Genomic DNA, 20,432 nt, shown 5'->3' with positions numbered 1-20,432 from the left:
TATACTGTAGGCGAACACTGCATACACAAATTTGTCATTTTTTATTCATGTACCGTTCACAAAATGCATAAATGCATAGCCGAATTTCATTGTGTCGGCGGCGTTTTTGTATTGTACACCCGAGTGCATAAATTTTACAATAATGCAAACACCATCAATGCTGTCATGGACATTGAGAAAGAGATCCATAATGCAAAAAGAACAGAGAAGAACGCGAAAAACATCTTAACAACTCCACAAATCTTTTCTGGTTAAATATAAATAACTTGTGCTATTGCTTTGATTGTCAGCTACATATCCATATTCACCGGGAATTTGGTACCAAAAACGGTGGCCGTGCCGCTCGCAAACAGTTCCTTCTCGGCAGACAATGACAGATGAACGCGGGACGGAGTATGAAGAGAACGAAACATAGCGGTTTCCATTTCAGCAGTTTTTGCCTCTTTCCATAATTCATGCCGTCCTGACTTCCGCTACCGAGACGCGCCGCTGTACACACTGATCAATCTGCATGGCGACCAGCGTTTCCGGCGGAACCAGGGAGGTGGAGGTGGTGGTGACCTTTGTAGGATCGGCTGGTGGCCAGACCCAGCGTTGACCGTCGGCCGACCGCGGGATGCTGCGATCAGCGGATGTGTGGTTAACATGCTGATGATTGCATGTGGCCACGGTACTCCCGTTGCGGGCCGGAATGTCGAACTGGGAATTCCGGTGCGGGCGGACTGGTCGTGACGGTCCCGATCGCGAAGTGTGCTTTTCCGTGTGAACGGTCAGCAAAGTCTGTCGCTCATCAGCCTAAAATCAATAGTAAAGCTGTACATTTTTCGCTTAGTATATAAAACTATACATTTATCGCTTAGCATATAAAATCATTAAATAAAATTTTAAGCCGTAGCATATACATATACAGATGCCGGTACTCTAAAAAAACAAGTAACATTGTTGTCGCAATTTTAATAAGAACCCATTACAAAACAAGCGTACAGAAAAATTACACAATTAATTTTCAGCTGCCCACACACAACTGATGTTTTTCAATATGATAAGCAGCTAAATGCTAATCTGGATTTATGCTTCGGTTTTTCTGACCTGAGTCTGATGGATCGTACTGGTCCTGCTGGATTCGGTGACAGACTGACATTGTGTGCAAAAACTTTCTGAACCATTGGACGGCGTTGCAGCAGCTGTTCTGTCTGGATTTCTCGATCGTTCTGAACTGAAAACCAATATTACTCGTTACATAGTGTTAAGCTAATTAAAGCAGACACGCGTAATTAATATTGCACTTACGCATTATTTCGAGGCACATCCTTTTTCGTTGTTTGTAAATATCGATAGGCGAAGCAGAGTAAAATGAGGAGGAGAATAATACAGAGAAGATTGGTGATTACGGTAAGATAGGCACACACTTCTAAAGCTCCGGCCCCGGCTGCTGCAAACAGATAACTAGGAATTTGATTTCACTGGAATGTACAAGACTATCACAAAAAGATTAATTAGAATTAAAGGCAGAAGTTAACAATGCACATGCGTCTGTACTCACATCGTTCTTTTAATTCCATCGTAAATCCACCCTTTAATTCGCACCGCGCGCCCTCAAAACCGACGGTGCAACTGAAAGAAAGAAATGCAAGTACTAGTAAATTTTACTTACTTAATGCAAGTACTAGTAAATTTTTAGTTCACAGAAATTCAAAAACCTTGCACGAGCGCAAAAAAATTGGCTCACGCTTAAGCAGTAGCAGTATCGTACTCTAGCACGCTGATACGGCTTTATATAATAAGCGAATTTTGCAGACGTATAAGAAGCTTCGCGCACGCGCATAGTTTCTTTGTTTGCCTGAATATATATATCATGGCTTTAAAATCTGTAAATTACCGGTTTCGAAATTTATGAGCAAAACATAAATTACCGAAGAAGTAAAAGCTAGGATTTAATTGCTCTTTTTGTTACAACAAGTGTGTGATTATCATCTACATACTTTTACGCCTCCGAACCGTAAGAAAGAATGTCTCATCTGAAAGACTGGTGCGTTCACACCGGGTCCCATGGAACCCTACTGGACACCTGAAAAGTTGGCGATAATCTCAGCGATTTGACGCAGCGAACTTTAACATGTGCAGCTAAGAATAGTTTCGAAGATTCGAAGAATTTTGGGTTAAATAGGTGTGTTGGTTAGACGAAGGAAGATAGGGTTAGGAAGTAGTGAAACATGCCAGTGTGAAAAATTGCCTGATGCAAGTATTGGCGAGCGGTTAATGCAACTGTGGTAGATAAAGGTACACGGAAAGGTCAAAGTGTGTGTGCAGATCAAAAAGTGCAATAGCAAGCAGTTGTACCTGCATATTTGTAGGAATCCAAAATCTCGTTACCGATAAAAATATTAACAATGGACATGGTTGATCCATGAACACGCAATGTTAACTACAAAATACCAGCCTATTGGATTTTGCATACTTGTCAGATGTCACTTTCACTGTTAGAATTGTAAAAAATTAATACGAAATTTAATACGTATACAACGACTAAATTTCTCACATATCTGTCAATGTTAAAATTGTAGCTGCTTATAGCTAAACTTATTATTTCATTTGAACAAATGTTTAAAAAATCATATTATGTTATCAACTGCAGGATGTAAGGAAGGTGAGTCAGAACGTAGCATCAGCAGAATGCAGCAGAACTTTAAAGCAGCAGTGCCAAAGCCCCAGTAGTTTAAGCGCGCGCGAACTGACCAAGAAAACCAAGACATACGAGTACATAGCAACATGCAAACAAATACAAGAGCACACGAGTAAACTTGAAACTGACAAGCCATGCAGAGGGACCGTTTTCCCATGATTCACTCCGTGTGAGAACTTACTTGCAGGATCTGGCATTGATTCGAGGATAAAATGTACAAGATCCCCCGTTAAGGCAAAAGTGTCGCTCAGGGCATGGAACACCCTTGACAATCCAGTGATCTGAGTCCGGAGCTGCAGACACAAAACATTTAATTTACATACCACAATTATTTGCATGTCAGTTAAATCAACGGCAAATGGTCATCAAGAACTGCCGAATTTACTCAAATTTCGCAGAACACATGTTTCGAGCAAGCATAGTAAAAATTCAATTGATTTACAGTGTATTAGTAATTTAACAGACATGTGGAGATATAAATGCGAAGCGTGAGACATAGATGCGAAAAACCAAGAACTCTGTAAAAAAGTCCCCCAAGCGTCGTTTTCGCAAATGCAGTTATGTACGTGGGAAGAGTTTCGCATTTGCACTTGCAGTGCACTTACCGGACATTATCGTAACAGTCGTTTCCGACTCAGCAGCTCCCAGCACATTAACAGCCACACAGCGATACTTTCCAGCGTCTTCTACAGTGGATTTTTTAATCCGCAAACGGTGAATTCGCCTATGCAATCAAATGATAATATAAGGATTCCACAACAAGGTTTCGATTGCAGGTGCTAATTAGGTCAACGGCAACAGATGCACCGGTAGATCGTGCTGCGCAGTTTGTGCCAGTATGCGCCGAGGCAGTATCAAAAGAGGTTACCTGTGATTACGTATCGCTAACGATTTCCGCTGGCGGTGTTGGATAGCGATGCCGTCTTTGTACCATAGCACTCTGGGGTGGGGAAATCCTTTGGTCCGACAATGAAGAGCCAATTCTGCGCCTTCGGTTATATTCAAGGGACGGAGTTTGGCAACAACGGGCGGTTTGGCTGCAATATCAACAAACGCTATCACATATTCGGCAAAAATTCATCCTTCCTACGTCGACAGCAAATCAGGGCTATCTGATAAGATTAGTATATTTCAATACACTTCCAATGAATCAGCCAACCAGTAGGTGCTTGCGCGATTAATTAGAAGATGACTGGGTGTTGGTGTATGTAATCTTTGCTTACAATACGGGTACGTGGAAGACGGGGCACCGCGGCGCGACTGCCGGTAAACAGACAAATTTTACAGGCTGGGTTTTGAAGGAACCGATTTGTTGTTGTTCAAATATCTCGCTTATGATGTGTCATATTCAAACAATCCGGACCCATCAGTCAAAACCCGGCACAGACCCAACATCACGCTACACGTGTGTCAACATTACAATGCCCTTTTCAGGATACAAGAAAATTATTAATAAAACTGAAGTTAAAGTCAAGCTGGTGAGTTAGTTCGCGTTTTGGGAACGTTAGGAAGCCACGATAGAGCTGAACTTTAAAAATGTTGATTTACACATTACTACAATTTTTTTGCAAATGGTGTCAAAATTAATGCAGTATTATGTTTCGTGTACAGGAACAGAAGCCAGTAATTCGAGTATGCCAGAAATTCGTAATTACTGTAACGCAGCTAGTTTAATTTTACGTTCTGCCGCCGAGAAACCTTGTCGCTAAAATAAACACCCGGAAATTACAGTTTACTCAAATTGATTAGGATGGCCCGAATTTGTCTTACAATTAGCCTTTTCGGAAACTGTCTGGAACAATTAGACAGACACAGTTGCCATAATTCGTTGGCCACCTAGGCAAGCGTGCTGTACACACCCGGACAATTTCGTGTCGTACTGAACACAGTGTGCATGATGGAAATAAATACGCGGGTCTTGCTTTTCGGCCAGCATCAAGCAGCTTTCGCCAGTATTTTTCCCCCATGAAGACGACCCCGTCTACTGCCCTACTCATTAGCCCCCCGTGACGCATAGCGAGTACTGGCTTTCAATGAAAACTGTTTTTCCCATGCATCCAGTGTGTCAGTATTGTCTCAGGGAGGGATTTCGGCACCGTGATCAAGTTTCTCGTAGTGCCTTCCCTTCTCTCACCTGCAGCAGGCCGAAGCACAGTGCCCACTGTCCAGTTCACGGTGTGTGAGGAAGTACTTAATAGTCATCTTCTGATCAAAACGCCATACACACGCTTCCTTAAAAGCGTTCATTCATGAAACTGCTCGAGCACTGCACTGTCCAGAGGGGAGAGAAAATAATCGGGAGCAGCATCTCTACATATCGCCTACTGAACAATCCATCAGACACGAAGAACAACATGGACAATTTGCTATGCGCTGACAATCGGGCAGACATTTGATATGGCTTGAATAATATAACGAGACAACGGGATTTTGATTTGGTCTGCATCATTGTGTTTCACATCTTCAACGCTAACCGTTAACCTTTGACAAATTCATACACGTTGCGAGAAAACCACGCGGAAAATTTGAATTGACTGCGGAATATAAAAATTTTCAGTCACAAAATCCTTTCGGATAATAGTTGTAATTTTAAAGCAGCATTTAAATAGCCAAAAGGGTGGAGCACGCATTTCCGTGCAGTTACAGAATAGTATTTTCAGAATGCGGAAGTGCTTGTGTGGCTCGTGGCAGCATTTGCAGCCATTGCATGCGGTTATTATGCATGATATCGTACGAACTTGTTTTTCTTTATTACGTTAAGTGGTTTTCCACAGTAAAATAAATTTTCTGTTGTAAATTTTAAAAACTTAAGATGTAGAATTAATATTGTAAGAACACGGCACATGCTGTCCTCCTCCTTTTTGTATATCCAGGAGCGGATGCCAAGACTTTGAAATCTTCGCTATCGCAACCGAGTATTGCTACGGTAGATGTGCGTATTTCAGTTGTGGTTGTGGGATGCGAGGCTATCTCCTCAACTGACGAAGCTGTAGAATCGGACGGATATTATCAGCATCTCCCCTAACATCAACGTAAATTATTGTTCGCATTATCCGCCATGATCGGTTTATGCTCATTCAACACTCTTCCTTGTGGGCCTCGCCGCCACCACACCGCCGCTAACCGTTACACCAGCATACATAACAAGTCCACTAAATGGAGCTTGCAATCAAATGCCGCCGTCTTAAGAAGTCAATTTCTCCATCTGATTTTCTCGTCATTTGGGCGATAAATTCATTGATCGATTAAGCAACCGCGGTGCAGGGATCTTCCATTGTCACATGTCAGATTGTCATGTCAGTTGCGCACATCTTCTTTGGCTTGACCCTCGGCTCTCTGCCTGTCTGTGCAATGCATGTTTCTGTACCCGTGCACGGTGTAAGGCGTATGCATCCGGGGCGCATACACACAACCCATCAACACCCGCCAACCCGGGGGCTCACCAAGACGTACCCATTAGATCGAATTAGGATATAACACCATCTCATTAATGATTACTTGCAGGGACTGACCGTTGCTGGCTCCTCATGATCAGCCAGTTGTCAGGATGATCGCACTGATTAAGACATCGTTTGCAGACTGTGGTTGGTCAAAAGTCAAAACCATAAAACTGCTTGCGCTGTATTCAGGTACTCGTAAGTCGTAACTCGTAAGTATGCAGCGCTGGTCACTTTAATAATATCACTTTATTAAAACCGGCCGTGCACTATGCACTATACGGTATTCTTTTCTACGCACTTTGTAATTTTATAAGATCACTTTTTTACTGTAGGTTATTCAAACGTTACGTAATGAACTACAGACTTAAATAATAGGATAAATTATTTCACTATCTTTACCATAATTTTCATATGTACTGTTGGCGTAGCAGTAAAACTGATTCTACTCTGTAGTAAGTGCACGAGAAGGAATCAAAAGCAATTTTTGCAAGAATACATGTGTTAAAATATCAGTAAAGTTTCACACAAACTGACCCTGAGATTATTGCTGAGTGGATTTAGTTTGGCGGTATGAACTGGAAAGTATGCTGAATTTTGCACGCATTTTAAAGAGGCAAATAAATCACATGTTTAACAGAGCGTCCAACTTCTATCCTTTCCCTGCCACAGACAGCGGACTGACCGCAGATTTGATAAATACATGGAAAAGGATAGCCATCTGGCAGTATCTTTCACACTTTTGACTGGAAAACTTTCCAATCACTCAAAACGAGACGAGAAACAGTAACACAACAACAACTTCTTGCCGACCACTGATGTCCGGCCAAAATGAGCCTAGCAGAAGGACCGCTGTGGATGATCATGATGCGCAGGACGCGCTGGCATATAAGTGTCCATAGAGAAAGAAAAAGACAAATTTGTCACAAGAATTTTCCTCTCTTAAGTTACATCTTCATTACCCCTTAAAAGAACTGACTTCCACTGATTTGCCGCAGTTTAACCAGTTAAGCAGGCATTCCCCTCGCGCTCTGCATCCCGCTGATCAATCAATGCGCTGCTCATCAAAAAAGCCTAATGATGTACACTGAATTTCACACAAAAATCTCGTGACAGAATAATTAAAAATTCTTAACGGTCTGCACATGTTTTTGAAGGGTAACGTACGTCCAACTGGAAAGTCCCGGTAATTTTTAAATTACCGGGTGTGTTAAATGCAGTCTTATTGAAGAGAGTTTTGAGAAAGATTTTTTGCAAATAAAAATTTACCTCTGCAGTGATTAGATTTAAAAACCTAATTTTTTTGTTTTTGTTTTGTATAGTTTTCATTATTTTATTGGCTCTTTTATGCATTACATGTTGCGACTTGCGATCAGACACTCTGTACTGACGGTCGTTATTCCCTAACTGATGCCTAACAATATTGACACTGTCCTATCGGCAGTATGTGCAAATGAGTGGTTGATTATTACCAACACCGGTCTGGATTCAGCCGTCACCGTGCTGTAACCAGCCATAAACATGCCGCCGCACCACCTAACAATACCATTAAAATTAAGCAGGCGCGTGTCTTTTGTGTTTTCTGTTTGAGGAGTGACTCCTCGACATCCAGTCTATCCTGGGTACAAAAGGAAAATAATAGACTGCTTTGATACCATCTATGGCGTCTTAAAGGATTATAATATGCTCGATTATTCAACCGATTATATTCGCATAACAATGCCGGCACGATCTCAGTCACGCTATGCTTATTGCAACTGATATTAATTTTTACCATTATAGAATATCGCTGATTCTTTTGGCATAATTAATTTTGCATAATAAAAATATTTCTGCTGATAATTTTAGGCTAACGAAATCGAGTGCTATTGTTACGCGTGCCATGTATTCGATTGCGGGGTTAATTTTATTCTTCAACACGCGTGAAGTTTTACCATTTTATACTCGTACGCATTTTTAAAAGTGGCCAAATCGAGCCAGAACAGAGGCAGTGAATTAGAGCAAAAAAACCGCGCGGCTGATCTACGACATCAGGGTCGATCGAGGATCGGAAATTGGTCTACTCATAGTAAACAATCCAGAAGTAATATAAGGGGTGCCGAGTACATCTACACAGCGTTTGCTTATTTTCGAAAGGATACAAACTTGAAGATAATGCGTTATCCCGCTGTTTGCAAAATCGTCAGATCGGCTGTTAAAAAAGAACTGACCTAATTTTAAGTAAATGGAAACATGTTGAGATCTGCGGTTTATTTTCTAATATCCTGTTGCTTGTGTCAAATTAAACACATTTACCAGCGTAGTTATACCTATGTAGGTCTAGGTCATATATCATATATATAAGTTGTACGAAAATGACCGCAATTCGAACTTACAAATCCAAAAACATTCAGAGCACTTTCCTTAAACTTGAGATTTTTATTTTGTGATATGATCAGTTTTTCTTGAATGATTTGAAATCGTAAAAGATTAATACGTATGTGCAACACTAATTTCTGTTTGTGTTCATTGAAAGTATTACAATTCCTTCTGCAATCTGCACTGAATACAAACAACTACGTCTCATAGATTCTATAAGCGGGCGAAATAAAAACGTCAGTGATGTTATCATATGGTCATATGCATACATTTGTAGATGTAATTATGCAACGTCCGGCAGACATAAAATTACGTTAAGCATACACAGGAAACAACAATTTTTACAAGAAATTTTTGTAAAACATTTTTTAATACATTTTATTTTCTGAATCGCACTGCTGCAAATTTTTTATACTCGCGTGCTGCAAGCATAATACAGTTGCAGCTGTAATGAATTATTTATTCTACATTATTAAATTGATATTTGATAATACATCAACTCACCTCTCCTTAAAACTTTATGAGCATTTGTCAGTGCCGTCTCAGTGACGATTTCGGGTGCGGCGTAAATGCTCCATGAAATAGCCGGTGACGGTGTAATGGGCAGACTGTTTGATTCCATTTGCATATCCTCTCCTCCATCATTTGTGGCCAGGCCGCTCTCATCCAGGCCGTTGTGTGGTTGTAAAAACAGCAGATATTCTTTCTGTACATCCACTCTAGCAATGGAGCACACTTGATTGCGCAACAGTGATTCTTGTTGGATCTCAGCCGCGGTCACCGGCAACTGCGTCCACACGGACGGCATCCCGAAATGCAACTGTATCCTGGGATTCTCTTCCAGATATTTGCCGATATGGGGACCGCCCTTGAGGATCTTACTGACGTGAAAGGTGGCATTGAAGTGCGGGTGATGACTGCGGGAATACACTACCGTACACCAGGCCTTAACCACGACCGGCGCAATGTAGGCGCGACTGGCCACATCCTCGTACTCGCTCCAGCAGTAGGGCTGCTGTACGGTATCCCGCTTAATCCCATTCACGTGGGAGGCTGTCATTACCGTATCCAGTAGGACAATCACCAGCAGACACACCAGCCTGAAGTATTTGTTGATCCATTCCCAGCGCAGCGGAGCGGGATGGTAAAGGTCATGGAAATTGCCACCCATCATCTTGTGATTGTTGGCATGTTCAACGCGAATATGGCGAAATTTTGGTTTAACCATATAGAAGACCACAATTTCTGGTTGAGTGATATATTTTCAAAGATAAAAAACCGAAACCAAATACGGTTAAGAAACAGGACTTCTGATACAACGAGCATATACCGCTCAGCTGTTAACAAACGATGGAAAATGCGGATGCGTTTATATATAAGACGATTTAGCTGCCGTTGTACAACATGGCAAATATCCGTGAAGTTTCACCAACTAATCAAGCCAAGCCAGACACTGATTCAAATTAAGACAAGATGCAGTTGATAAGTTTCTCTTGAAGATGCTGCTGCACACAGAGGATTCCACGCTGTATAATATGCTTGTGGTAGTGGATGAAGAAGAAGAGGGGCGGGTAAACAGGAGATCTGGGCTGCTGCCGCGAACAGAGACAGAAGATGCGCTGATCTATATATCCACAGGATACGCCGGCCTGCGCAAATTATGACGTCGCAGTGACCAGCGCGTCTGCAGTTGTCAGCTAATTACCGGAAATCAAACCTTCCATGAAATCTTTCCACCGGCGCGCACACCGGTTCAAGCATAATGATCGTCCAGTGCGCTGACAAAGGTTAGGTTATATGATGGTCATAATCGAGCAATAAAGTCCACAAAAAACTAGAGACAAAAGTCGTAAGTTTAAAGCCGGCTAGCAACCCGGCGCTGGCTGATTGGTTGTTCGTTTCCCTCTTTCTTGGCGCCAACGTTAGTTAAAGGTTCTCAACATATCCGGTTCACCTAGTTTTGGAAAATCCAGCTGTAAATGACAGTTACCAAAGGAGGACTGTTCATGCGGATGGAGATTCTTAACTTTCAAGTGCGCGTGCGCCGATGAAAGGGCATTTATAAAGAAAGAAAAAAGATGAGTCAATATACCGCCATATATACCCGTTGTAATACAGGATTGATAAAAATCGTATGTACTGAACTTGATGATGCGGATAAATATTGTTGTGCGTACACGAGCCGGCAGATTGTTGTTTATGTAATCTTCATAGTTCTGTAAGCGATACGAAACATCTTGCTGATCCGCCAATTTATATGTCGGGAAAGTTTTAGTGAATGGAAGTCTGCGGATTTTATTTGTATCCGGATTCGTCATATTTAATCCACACACGCATGTAAATCTCAAAATACAACCATAAGGTTTTATTACGTTCACTGACGGCAACGCTTTACGCACGTTTATAACTGTTTATAACTGGCGTGTGACGATATCATAACAAATTATGATGATATAAGCAATAAAACGCTTAACACTGAGCAACCTTACAATTAAAAAACTGTCACACTTGATTCACGGCCGTAAATGCAGATACGCTTGGGAAAATAGTATCCCGGAATACCGCGATCACTTTGCATGCAAAGATTATATATACCGGTAACTGTCTTCCATAGCCTTAACAATTGTAAGATTTGCATGTGCAATGTGGTACTACTTATAGTAATTAGTAATCGTGATACATTACTGCTACTAGTATGGAATTATGGATATAATGTGCGATGTAGAAGCCTGTAGGGTACTCATATGCATACAATACGATTCGCACTCCGCATCATACTGTTAAGATTATTTATACCTTTGCCACGGAAGGTTTTTGGGCGCTGAAGACGAACATAATGCCTCATCAGCCAATTTTATTTCAATTTTAACCGACATAAAAGATAAAATTAATGGAAAATACATGGGGTGCCTGCGTGTCCTCTTCCTAAAGTACAGTAATTATAATTTGATACTGATTCTATAACACTGCCTTATTACATATTTTCTCGAACTGTTAAACTAAACATTAGCTACCGGATGAGTAAATCATATAAAAATTAAACAGCGAAATGCAAGCCAAAAATTAATAAATATATATTTACAAAAGTACAATTCAAAACGTATACAAAAGAAAGCAGAGAAACCAAAAATTACCACTTTCCTTTATCAATCCCTTTCCGTTTAAACATTCGTGTAATGCCACTACTATTCCAGATTAATTAGTTGCCACATTAGCCTTCCTAAGGTTTTCCATAAAATTAAAATTCACTTCGGTCAGTTTTTTGGATGGGAGGAATTCCAGGTTTGAATCGAATCCACGAAGCTTTTTAGCAGCGATAAAGGTGTTCTTGATGAGCATACACACAGTCATGGGGCCGACCTAGCAAAGACAAAAATTATTCTCATAAAACGCTCGTTTCTGCGACACTGTTCGGTGTTAAATATAAAAAAAATGGTAAAACTTACCCCTCCAGGGACAGGAGTTATATAGCTTGCCTTTTCACTTACACCTATAAACAAGTAAACAACGTTGTTACGGTGTAATCAAAAATAAACAACATTTTTACTATTTTAGTAAGAAACGACATTCCATAAGAATTTCCAGCAATACGTTTAATGTTCCATCAGAAGAAAATAAGTAATCAAAGCATGCCCACACCTTCGAAATCCACGTCGCCTTTCAAAACAAATTTATCGGATTGTTCTTCCCGAACTCTCGTAATCCCCACGTCGACAACAATGACGCCCTCCTTCACCATATCCGCGGTAATCAGACCCGGCTTCCCGACGGCAGTTATAAGTATGTCCGCCATTTTTGTGAACAATTTCATCTGTTCCGGTGGAGTATGGCGATGGCAGATGGTAGTCGTAGCATCGCCTAAAATAAAAGTATTAGTAATGAAAGTAGACATGCGCGCGATCGGTGCAATCACGCGTTCAAGGTGTCGCACGTAAACGCTGCAGCGTCACGGCCCATTCATAATACTGTAGTATACGATATTAAAATGGCGGTGATTCAAAGAAACATTGTCATAAAATACCGAGATAAAAATACTACAATTTACCGTACCGTGGCCATCAGCGTGCATTAGCATCATAATGGGCATTCCCACGTTTTTTGACCGTCCGCAAATAACAGCGTTCTTCCCGAAAGTCTCCACACCTGCCAAGTAAACAGCAACTAAATACTTGGCAAAGTAAAACAAGTACAGCAAGCAAAACTGGTACAGCAAAAATATACAAGCAAAACTGGTACAGCAGTCTATCAAAAGTGTACTTATTTCTGATTATTGATATTTGCTGTTCTTCAACAAAAGCAGGTCACAACCATTGTACGGAATACTACCCTTGACATTTAAAAGGCCCGGCAGGTAGCTTTAAAACAGGCAGCCAAACCCACTTCTCGAAGAAAGAATTTGCGGGAATTTTGAATTTACCGTTTCGTTTTAGTAACTCCATGACGCCAAGTGGTGTGCAGGGATAGAGCCCTTCCCGGCCCTGGACCATTTGTCCCATGTTAAGGACGTGAAAACCATCCACATCTTTGTAGGCAGACACCGCTTCACATACAGCGTGTTCGGATAAGTGCGCCGGCAAGGGAAACTGCACCAGAATTCCATCTGTATTGCGGTCAGTATTGAGAGATTCCACGACATTGAGGAGATCAGACTGGGATACGCTTTCCGGCAACCGAAAAGTGTTGCTTGTTACACCTGGTAATAAACGGAAAATGTCGAAATAGTCAAATAGTGCACACAAACATGTGAGAGTATGACGTATTAGTAGTATAAGTTATATACAGTTTCTACTCGTATAACCGGTTCATGTCATGCAAGAACCGGAAGTCCAACTAAACAAACCGGAAATCACACTGGATTTGAAATTTAAATTTGTATCTCTTTTTTAGTTTACGCCAGTTGTTTTCATGCATGCTGATAGCGACACTGAACACTAACAAGAACAATCATTACAAGAAACGAATTCCATACAAACATCTACATGAGTAGCTAGCACAAGTTTTTAAACAAATATTCACGTGCTGTTCAAAACTTTTGCAAATTTTACCACAGAGAAATTTACCACTAAAGTAAATTTAATTAACCATTTTCAAAACAAAATTTTTTATTAACAGGTTTAAAGAAAATACACAGCCCATTTTCTTAGCCGGATGTGATGGATTGGTGGTTGACAAAAACATTAAAATATAGTAATACCCACTTTATATTTATCGTTAGTTACTTTACATTTAGTTAAGTCTGCCAGTGACGCATTAATTTCTGCCAATTGCTTACCAACTTTTTCCGCTGCCTTCACCTTGTTAGCGATATATGCTAGACTCGCGGGATTGTTTCCAACCATAATAACGCTTAGATGCGGTCGGCGATTGCCGGCTTTGCTCCATACATCGATGTCAGATTTTAGTTCGCTCAGAATTTCTTTCGATAGTTTCTTTCCGTCTAATATCTGCGCTTGCGACCTGCGAGAAAGTCAGTCATCGTCAAAATGTAGTTCTCAAACTGCGCGTGCAAAAATCATGTACGAACGTCGAACGAAACTCCGCTCACCTTGTGGTTGTGGAATGCATATACCGTTTAGCGTGTATATCGAACACGATTCGGTGGCGAAAAAACTGCGAAATAGTATGCACACATTCCTCGCTGATCCCATGATGCTGATGTGAAATATCCTCCAAACTTGCCAACCACTGGTTATCACAATTTTAAAGATTTTCCAAAACTGCTGTTAAAGTACCTGCAAAAAATGAATCTCTGAAAAAAAACGTCTGCTTAATCGTGCTTGTTATTTTTGAATGAAAGCGGATATTCACGTATAATACAGTCTCAGACAGCAATGCCAAGAATTCGTGCATTACAAAAACGATTACAAATTACAACCACTCAGCAGCAGTCAGCACGTGTACAAAGTAATCACTTAAAACAGGTAGACTTACTGCTTGCTTTGTCAAAACAGGACGCACAGTGAGACACTGTCGGAATTATGGGAAAAACCTCTTGTTTGTCTCTGGGCAGCGAGAAATGAGTCAAAACTAGCACGATAATTATCAGCCGGAAGCATCAATTTTGCGGTTTGGAAGTTGACGTAGTAAATACAGTACGACTGTGTTACAAGAAAACAACAACAACCAGAACCAGTGTTGCATGTATGATGTACGACAAGCACGAACCCACGATATGGGATATTTCACAACTACGCTGATAGCGTCGACGGCTAGACTTGATTTCCAAGTGATCTCATTAAAAGCGGTTGCGTGCACTATGGACGAGCGCATACTATTCAATACAACCGATTTATCGTAGATTTGTGATTCGTCTACGCTAGCGGTGCTACGTGACGCTCATGCACTCCGCTTGTTGCAACCACTTCGAAAAAACATAAGCGCCGAGCAAGTTTGTCGCAACCACATGTCGAACGTCGAGCACGTGCCCCGGATGTGAATGGACAAACTCATCTGAAATGGTACGCGATAACTAAAACGCCAAATCACGCTTTGCCGGTTACAGCACACAAAAACTGCACAGCAGGCACAGGTAAACTTGCCAAACGTTTTCGATAAAGGTTACGGCCGATGCAATAATGCCCTTCTTTGAAATAGTATGCAAAAATACATTACAGTGCTAGAATAGCATTTAGTAACTACTCTTGTTTCAGCGGTTTATTTCTACATCCGGTATTTCACCGGGTGACGGGAAAACCGGAAGTACTAGATAATTAATTCATAAATATCGCAAAAAGCTCTGTTTTAACGCCTTTCTTAAATTAATTCTAATCTTAAGCGATCCGCTATAAGCAATACATTCGAATAAAAACGTCAAACGATATATATGTATTTCATATTTTTTGCAGCCACTAGCTCATAATTGCGTTATAAAGTTTTATATAATATTTACTTTTGCGAAAGGATGCAATGTAAAATTCCCAACAGGAATAATAATAAAGATGCTTGAGCGCATGAACAAAAGCCAGCAAGCTACAATATTACTGCCAGCTACAGTTTTAAGACCACGTACAGAAGTATTCTGTAGCCTGTAGGTCACTGACGTGAGAAACAGTAAAAGAACCACTAGCACCAAACAAACTATGAAAAACAGATTTTATTTTTTTATAAAAGAAATATCACTATTACTCGGACAATTAGTCTTTACTTTGTCTGCTGTTAAAGGAAATGTTAGTAGAGTGCTTTACCTTTTAAGCCCAGAGATTAATTATAGGTTTTCTTAGGTTTCTTAAGTTTTCTTAGAATTCTTAGGTTTTCTCACAGCCGAATCGAACGGGCGGCCGAAAATTCTGGCAGCCCAATTTGCTTGCTATTAAATTTTTACTGTACCAGTTTTAAATTTCATGTCGTATGATCGCGTTTGCTACTTTTACCAATTTGGTTGTTATTGCCTATTAAAGTTTCAGATTAAATCCCATAACGCTGTGAAAGTTCGATTTTAAGTTCATGTAACCTAATAGTAATAGCAAATTACTTAGTACTGTAATAAAATTACCAATGCAGCGACAAAACATTACTGTATTTACAGTATTAGACAAAAATGTCTATTTTTGTATGTCTTTGGTATTAGTACTTACTACAAGTACAGGTGTAGTACACTAATGGTAAGTACATTACTGGGCCTTCCGCCCTCAGACGGACGTTTGTACCGATGTGTTGTTTCCGGCCGCGTAAATGCACACTGCAGTGAATTTCAAATGTCTGATGTTAACATTGAACAAGATTCGAGTTTTTATACTTTTCTTTGGAGTCTTTTAACGTAGTTTACGTACCTACGAAGTTGAAGATGTCGCAGATACGTATTTCCTCTATCACAGCTTCTCAAACCCGCAGCACAAAGAGCGAGGCTTGGATGAATTCGATCCGCCAGAGTTCCGAAGCTCTTCAGGAGTTTAACCAGTTGGTAAGTGATGTTTTAAGATTAATTGTCAGTTACACTGTTACAGCACCTCCATCAGCTGTTGCGACTATTGCGTTTATGTGGCTTTCCGTTCTATAGTTCTTTTTCAGACTTCCGGTTTATAGTTTGATAGGCAGATTAAAAGTTAGCTGTTCGTTAAAGAAAGCAAGGATTTATGGTTTACGTACTTTCTGAAAGTATTTGAGAGTTTCTCCTTACCACACCACCCATAACGCTGCTCATTGCCAGATACCGTGGTACGTGCGCTTTCTTATGTTTTTTCTTCTTAGAATCCCAGAACGGTTTCCTCCGATGTTATCCTGCAGAAGCTAGAACTGATTAAGGACATTCTGCTGCAGATGGACCACGCTCGCAAGGAATTGTCAGCCGACGAAGTGCGGAATATGGTCTCTGAGCATTACTCTGATGTCTTTGCGCTTTTACTTGGGATTTACAGGTATCTGCTTTAAAATACCCGTATGTTTTATTTAAGTAATTGCATGCGAAATTCGTTTCTGCCTTTTTCTTAATTACGAAAAGTTACTATTGTGAAAGTTAAAATTGCTTTTTAAGCCGCAGTCCGGAGTATGTACTTGACTCAGTTTTATGTAAAGTGGTACTATTGTTTGAGCGATTTTAATAATTTGCTGTTGCAGAAATTACCCTCCTGGCATGAAATCCATGTTTTTTACGAGAGAAGGGCTGAAATTTTTTATGGATGCGTGCAAAGATCATGTTTCTAATCTGACCAAACCAGCGTATAATGATCACCAGTTTGCTTCGCACTGTCTGCGCCACAAAGTAGCAGATGATTCGGCTTTTCCCGTAGCCATAATTTTATGCACAATCATGGGCCACATTCCTAAACGTAAGAAATGTATTCGTAATTTCTTGTAAGAAAGGTGTGTTTATAAATTGTGTAGTAACTTAAAAAAAATTATGTCCAGAGCTGCAGGTGCTCCGATGCCATCCGCTTATCTGTGATTCTGTTATGATACCGGTCGAATATTTTACTATTAGTCGTCCGGTACGGCTTCGATACTGCGCCAATCGCCATGTAGGATATAGAGTACTTGTACATATACTGTATCTTTATTTGATACCAGCACATCCGTATTTAACACATGTCAGTTTCGGTCATGCGTGGTATAACAATTACCCTGTAATTTATCTGTGCACACAGGTACGTAAAAGATGCATAGATTGTGCTGTAGGTATCGGACATATGAACCACTGGCTGACCGCGGGATCGGATGGAGATCTTTTGTTGATGAATCAGATGTTTTCTTGTCTTGTCCATCTGCATCCGGAAATCTGTCTGCCCGCTACGATCAAGCAGCAGTAAGTGGTTTCGGTGATATACAGTTAAATCCTACTTCTATAATTCATGTGCCACGTTTGACTTTTCTTTTAGGGATTTCTATACATATGTCCTTACCGGTGTGTGCTCCATTATTCCCGTCTTGAACAGTCAGCAAATCGCCGAATGCCAGAAGTCGCTGCTCAGACATTTGCAATCAGACCGCTTTTTAGTTGCACTTTTTGCGTCTGATGTGATCAAATTTGTATGTCGGTATGTGTGTCGGTAAGAAGTAAGAACGGAGAATAGGGAAAAGTTGGCCGTGTGAAATATGACTTTGTTCGTGTTGTCGTTGTAGAATTTCGTCATTTGAGATTGCGTTCAGGATTACTGTCGCTGTGTTTCGAGGCTTTGTGGACGGTTTCCGTGGTGGATTTGGGAAAATGCACAATGCTGTTATTCGAAATCTTTGTGCACGAACGTTTGCAGAGCTCCCGGCATCAATGAAGGTATGTAATCAACAAATTTTGATTTTATAGCAGCTTTAAATTGTACTTTATTAACTATATTCGAGAAAGTATTAATTTCTTGACTTTAATTCATTTCTGAACGCTCTTGAAGTACTTTTGGATTTACTTGGGTTAGTAGCTTAGTACTAAGTACGTATCCAATATCCATTGTCTCAAATCCGAAAGGCTGCACAATAATAATTGTACCGGTCGGCCAGTGCATTGTTGATTGTACTCCTGAAATTTCTAGAAATAAGTTCAATGTGGCTTGATGGCTTGCTTTAACAAATGCCTGTGCTTTTGCAGGTGGAATTACTGGAGATGTTTCCAGTTAGACGGCACTTTTTTATTTGGAGTTATTTACCACTGGCTTCGTATTCGGAACTGCATTCCTCTTCTGTTTTTCAAGAGCTGTTCAACGAAAGCATGACTACGATTGACGGCGTTTTCGACAAAAATACCTCCGCTACATCGATGCAGATGCTAGTAGTGCGACTCCCTCTGAGTTTGCGTTGTCTGACGAATTTGCTGCCATTATTCGATGCGACGAAACCCGGTGAATGGGAGTTCTCTCCAGCGGGCATAGCGAAGCAGTTTATGCGGTTATTTCGTTTCCTCACGGTGGAACAGTTGTCACTTCTTCCTTTGATTCAGACCTCTTGTTGTGCGCTGCTGAAGCTGGGATCTGCGTTGTACCGATATTTATTGGATACTGAAATCGTTGAGGTAAATGATAAAAGTTAAAATGCATCAGCAGCTACTATACGCTGTCGGCCGCTATCGGTGATCATGGGATCAAGAAGAAATTGTTTTTTTGTCGGATAACAATGGACATTAAGCGCTTTTATGTTCTGACATGGTTATCTACACATGTACAAAAATATTGATATACGTAAGGTAAGAACGGTGTGGTACTAAAACTTCCGAAATAATTACAGTATTACATACATCTGTAAATAATTGATAGTCTCAGAAAGCCATCGCAATTCGAAAGCAGTCACAATAAAAAGCTACGAATATTTCGGCGTATTTGTATTTTACCGTGTGTTTGAATGCCTTTTGACTTACATACGTTTGATCTGCAGAAGCTTGCATTTCGTATTTATACTTATTGCGTAATCCTCCCTCTGCCCTTCTAGATTATGAAATATCTGGTGGAAAATGAAAAAGATCCTGACGTATTGATCGCCGGCGTCGATTTTGTGAAGAGCATTGTGCCACAAAGAAAGATCGGGATTGGTCTTTCGGAATATATTCGTAATTTTTTTTCGATGTTGTGCAGCCATCAAAACGCGTTGGTCAAGAGCTGTGCAGTGTCTGCTTTTTGTTGGATTGGGATGCACATACGATGCGAAAGGTTACTTTCATATCTGTCTGGTGGCGTCCGTGGGAACGAGAATGTCTTTACCTATTTATCCCTTGTAAGGATAGTTTCTCGTTTTTCTTTAACAAATAACTGACAAAAAATCCTAAGTCTGCTATATTATAGGGGCGAGTCGAAGATAAAACGCTCGCACGAATGTATGCCACCTTGCAGCGGCCGGTTGATTCGGAGCACCCAGTCGGAGCAACACGTAGTTTAGAAGACTGTGTTGACCATGCCGTGGATAAGTCGCGTAAGCGAAAGAAATCCGAGTGCGAGAGCGTGGCGTCCGGCGAGTTCGAACCTGATGCGAAGGATGCCGACCTGGATGGTGAGCTCTGAGTTTTCGGAAGTTGTGATAGATAACGAATACTAAGGAAGACAACGTATTGCGACGTTTATTGGACTTTTTCGGTCGTATTCTAGTTCCAGTGTTTAGAAGTAAAATCATACTTTTAACTACTGCGCCGATTTTTTTATGTTTCTTGTTTAATTTAGAACATCCCCAAATACTAAAGTTTTGTTTTTATAGATCTCATCTGACTGGCATCGCGAAAAAAATAACGGCAGCATGAATACGCACATTTTTTGTTCAGTATGTTGCTTTTTCTGTTTCCTGTAGCTTTGGAGAACGCAAAGTTAATGAGTCGTTTTGCTAATCCGGTTTCCAGTTTTTTTTATTTTGTTACTACCTAATTTAAACTGTGTCAATCTGTTTGATGTGTTCAATTTCGAAATCAAAATGTGAATTCCGTGTTCTGAGTTTTGTATAACGTATTTATACACATTTGCACTGGCAGTTTAGCACTAACAATGCGAAACTGTTATCCACTTGAACAAATTAATCGTTGACTAGTAATTTTCACCAATAGCCTGCATCTTATA

At 40.5% G+C, this 20,432-nt stretch overlaps 3 protein-coding genes across 5 annotated transcripts; 1 reads left to right on the top strand and 2 right to left on the bottom strand.

Moving 5' to 3' along the window:
• Nucleotides 1–39: 39 nt before the first annotated feature.
• Nucleotides 40–10,142, bottom strand: LOC129591621 (pro-neuregulin-2, membrane-bound isoform-like). 2 transcript variants are annotated; one of them, XM_055487346.1, is made up of 8 exons: nucleotides 8,983–10,142; nucleotides 3,552–3,720; nucleotides 3,289–3,407; nucleotides 2,865–2,976; nucleotides 1,544–1,614; nucleotides 1,291–1,429; nucleotides 1,090–1,216; nucleotides 40–795 (listed from the first exon to the last, which is right to left on the bottom strand). In XM_055487346.1, exons 1-8 carry the CDS (start codon nucleotides 9,704–9,706, stop codon nucleotides 454–456), a joined length of 1,803 nt encoding a protein of 600 aa, XP_055343321.1. In that variant the 5' UTR covers nucleotides 9,707–10,142; the 3' UTR covers nucleotides 40–453. The 2 variants fall into 2 exon arrangements, with proteins under 2 accessions (XP_055343321.1, XP_055343320.1); XM_055487345.1 differs by having other exon boundaries at nucleotides 1,291–1,432; nucleotides 8,983–10,141.
• Nucleotides 10,143–11,317: 1,175 nt separating this feature from the next.
• On the bottom strand, nucleotides 11,318–14,721 carry LOC129591602 (bifunctional methylenetetrahydrofolate dehydrogenase/cyclohydrolase, mitochondrial-like). Of its 2 annotated transcripts, XM_055487300.1 has the most exons (8): nucleotides 14,410–14,721; nucleotides 14,024–14,210; nucleotides 13,751–13,935; nucleotides 12,896–13,171; nucleotides 12,529–12,621; nucleotides 12,118–12,336; nucleotides 11,925–11,968; nucleotides 11,318–11,838 (listed from the first exon to the last, which is right to left on the bottom strand). In XM_055487300.1, exons 2-8 carry the CDS (start codon nucleotides 14,041–14,043, stop codon nucleotides 11,674–11,676), a joined length of 1,002 nt encoding a protein of 333 aa, XP_055343275.1. In that variant the 5' UTR covers nucleotides 14,044–14,210; nucleotides 14,410–14,721; the 3' UTR covers nucleotides 11,318–11,673. The 2 variants fall into 2 exon arrangements, with proteins under 2 accessions (XP_055343275.1, XP_055343276.1); XM_055487301.1 differs by lacking the exon at nucleotides 14,410–14,721 and having other exon boundaries at nucleotides 14,024–14,390.
• A 1,472-nt stretch (nucleotides 14,722–16,193) lies between these two features.
• LOC129591674 (uncharacterized) lies at nucleotides 16,194–20,212 on the top strand. The gene is made up of 10 exons (XM_055487421.1): nucleotides 16,194–16,378; nucleotides 16,666–16,832; nucleotides 17,032–17,243; nucleotides 17,590–17,716; nucleotides 17,790–17,960; nucleotides 18,034–18,184; nucleotides 18,491–18,910; nucleotides 19,324–19,605; nucleotides 19,674–19,878; nucleotides 20,080–20,212. The coding sequence occupies exons 1-10, from the start codon at nucleotides 16,262–16,264 to the stop codon at nucleotides 20,088–20,090; spliced, it is 1,863 nt and encodes a 620-aa protein (XP_055343396.1). The 5' UTR covers nucleotides 16,194–16,261; the 3' UTR covers nucleotides 20,091–20,212.
• The last annotated feature ends 220 nt before the right edge of the window (nucleotides 20,213–20,432 follow it).

Source organism: Paramacrobiotus metropolitanus, unplaced genomic scaffold (assembly GCF_019649055.1).
Source record: "Paramacrobiotus metropolitanus isolate TYO unplaced genomic scaffold, Prichtersi_v1.0 Parri_scaffold0000047, whole genome shotgun sequence".
Lineage (NCBI taxonomy): Eukaryota > Metazoa > Tardigrada > Eutardigrada > Parachela > Macrobiotidae > Paramacrobiotus > Paramacrobiotus metropolitanus.
The sequence above is the reverse complement of the archived record's forward strand: the minus strand, read 5'-3'. Positions and strand labels throughout refer to the sequence as shown.

Excerpts from the sequence above, each read along its gene's own strand:
- LOC129591621 (XM_055487345.1), bottom strand. The coding sequence starts at position 9,706 with ATGGTTAAACCAAAATTTCGCCATATTCGCGTTGAACATGCCAACAAT. Across the intron at positions 2,977-3,288 it reads GACTGTTACGATAATGTCCG|CTCCGGACTCAGATCACTGG; the intron begins GTAAGTGCACTG and ends TTGTGTCTGCAG. Across the intron at positions 1,433-1,543 it reads GATGGAATTAAAAGAACGAT|CAGCCGGGGCCGGAGCTTTA; the intron begins GTGAGTACAGAC and ends ATCTGTTTGCAG.
- LOC129591602 (XM_055487300.1), bottom strand. The coding sequence starts at position 14,043 with ATGCATTCCACAACCACAAG. Across the intron at positions 13,936-14,023 it reads ATGCATTCCACAACCACAAG|GTCGCAAGCGCAGATATTAG; the intron begins GTGAGCGGAGTT and ends ACTTTCTCGCAG. Across the intron at positions 13,172-13,750 it reads GAAGGCAGCGGAAAAAGTTG|GTGTAACAAGCAACACTTTT; the intron begins GTAAGCAATTGG and ends GTTTATTACCAG.
- LOC129591674 (XM_055487421.1), top strand. The coding sequence starts at position 16,262 with ATGTCGCAGATACGTATTTCCTCTATCACAGCTTCTCAAACCCGCAGC. Across the intron at positions 17,961-18,033 it reads GTATGTCGGTATGTGTGTCG|AATTTCGTCATTTGAGATTG; the intron begins GTAAGAAGTAAG and ends TTGTCGTTGTAG. Across the intron at positions 18,911-19,323 it reads TGGATACTGAAATCGTTGAG|ATTATGAAATATCTGGTGGA; the intron begins GTAAATGATAAA and ends CTGCCCTTCTAG.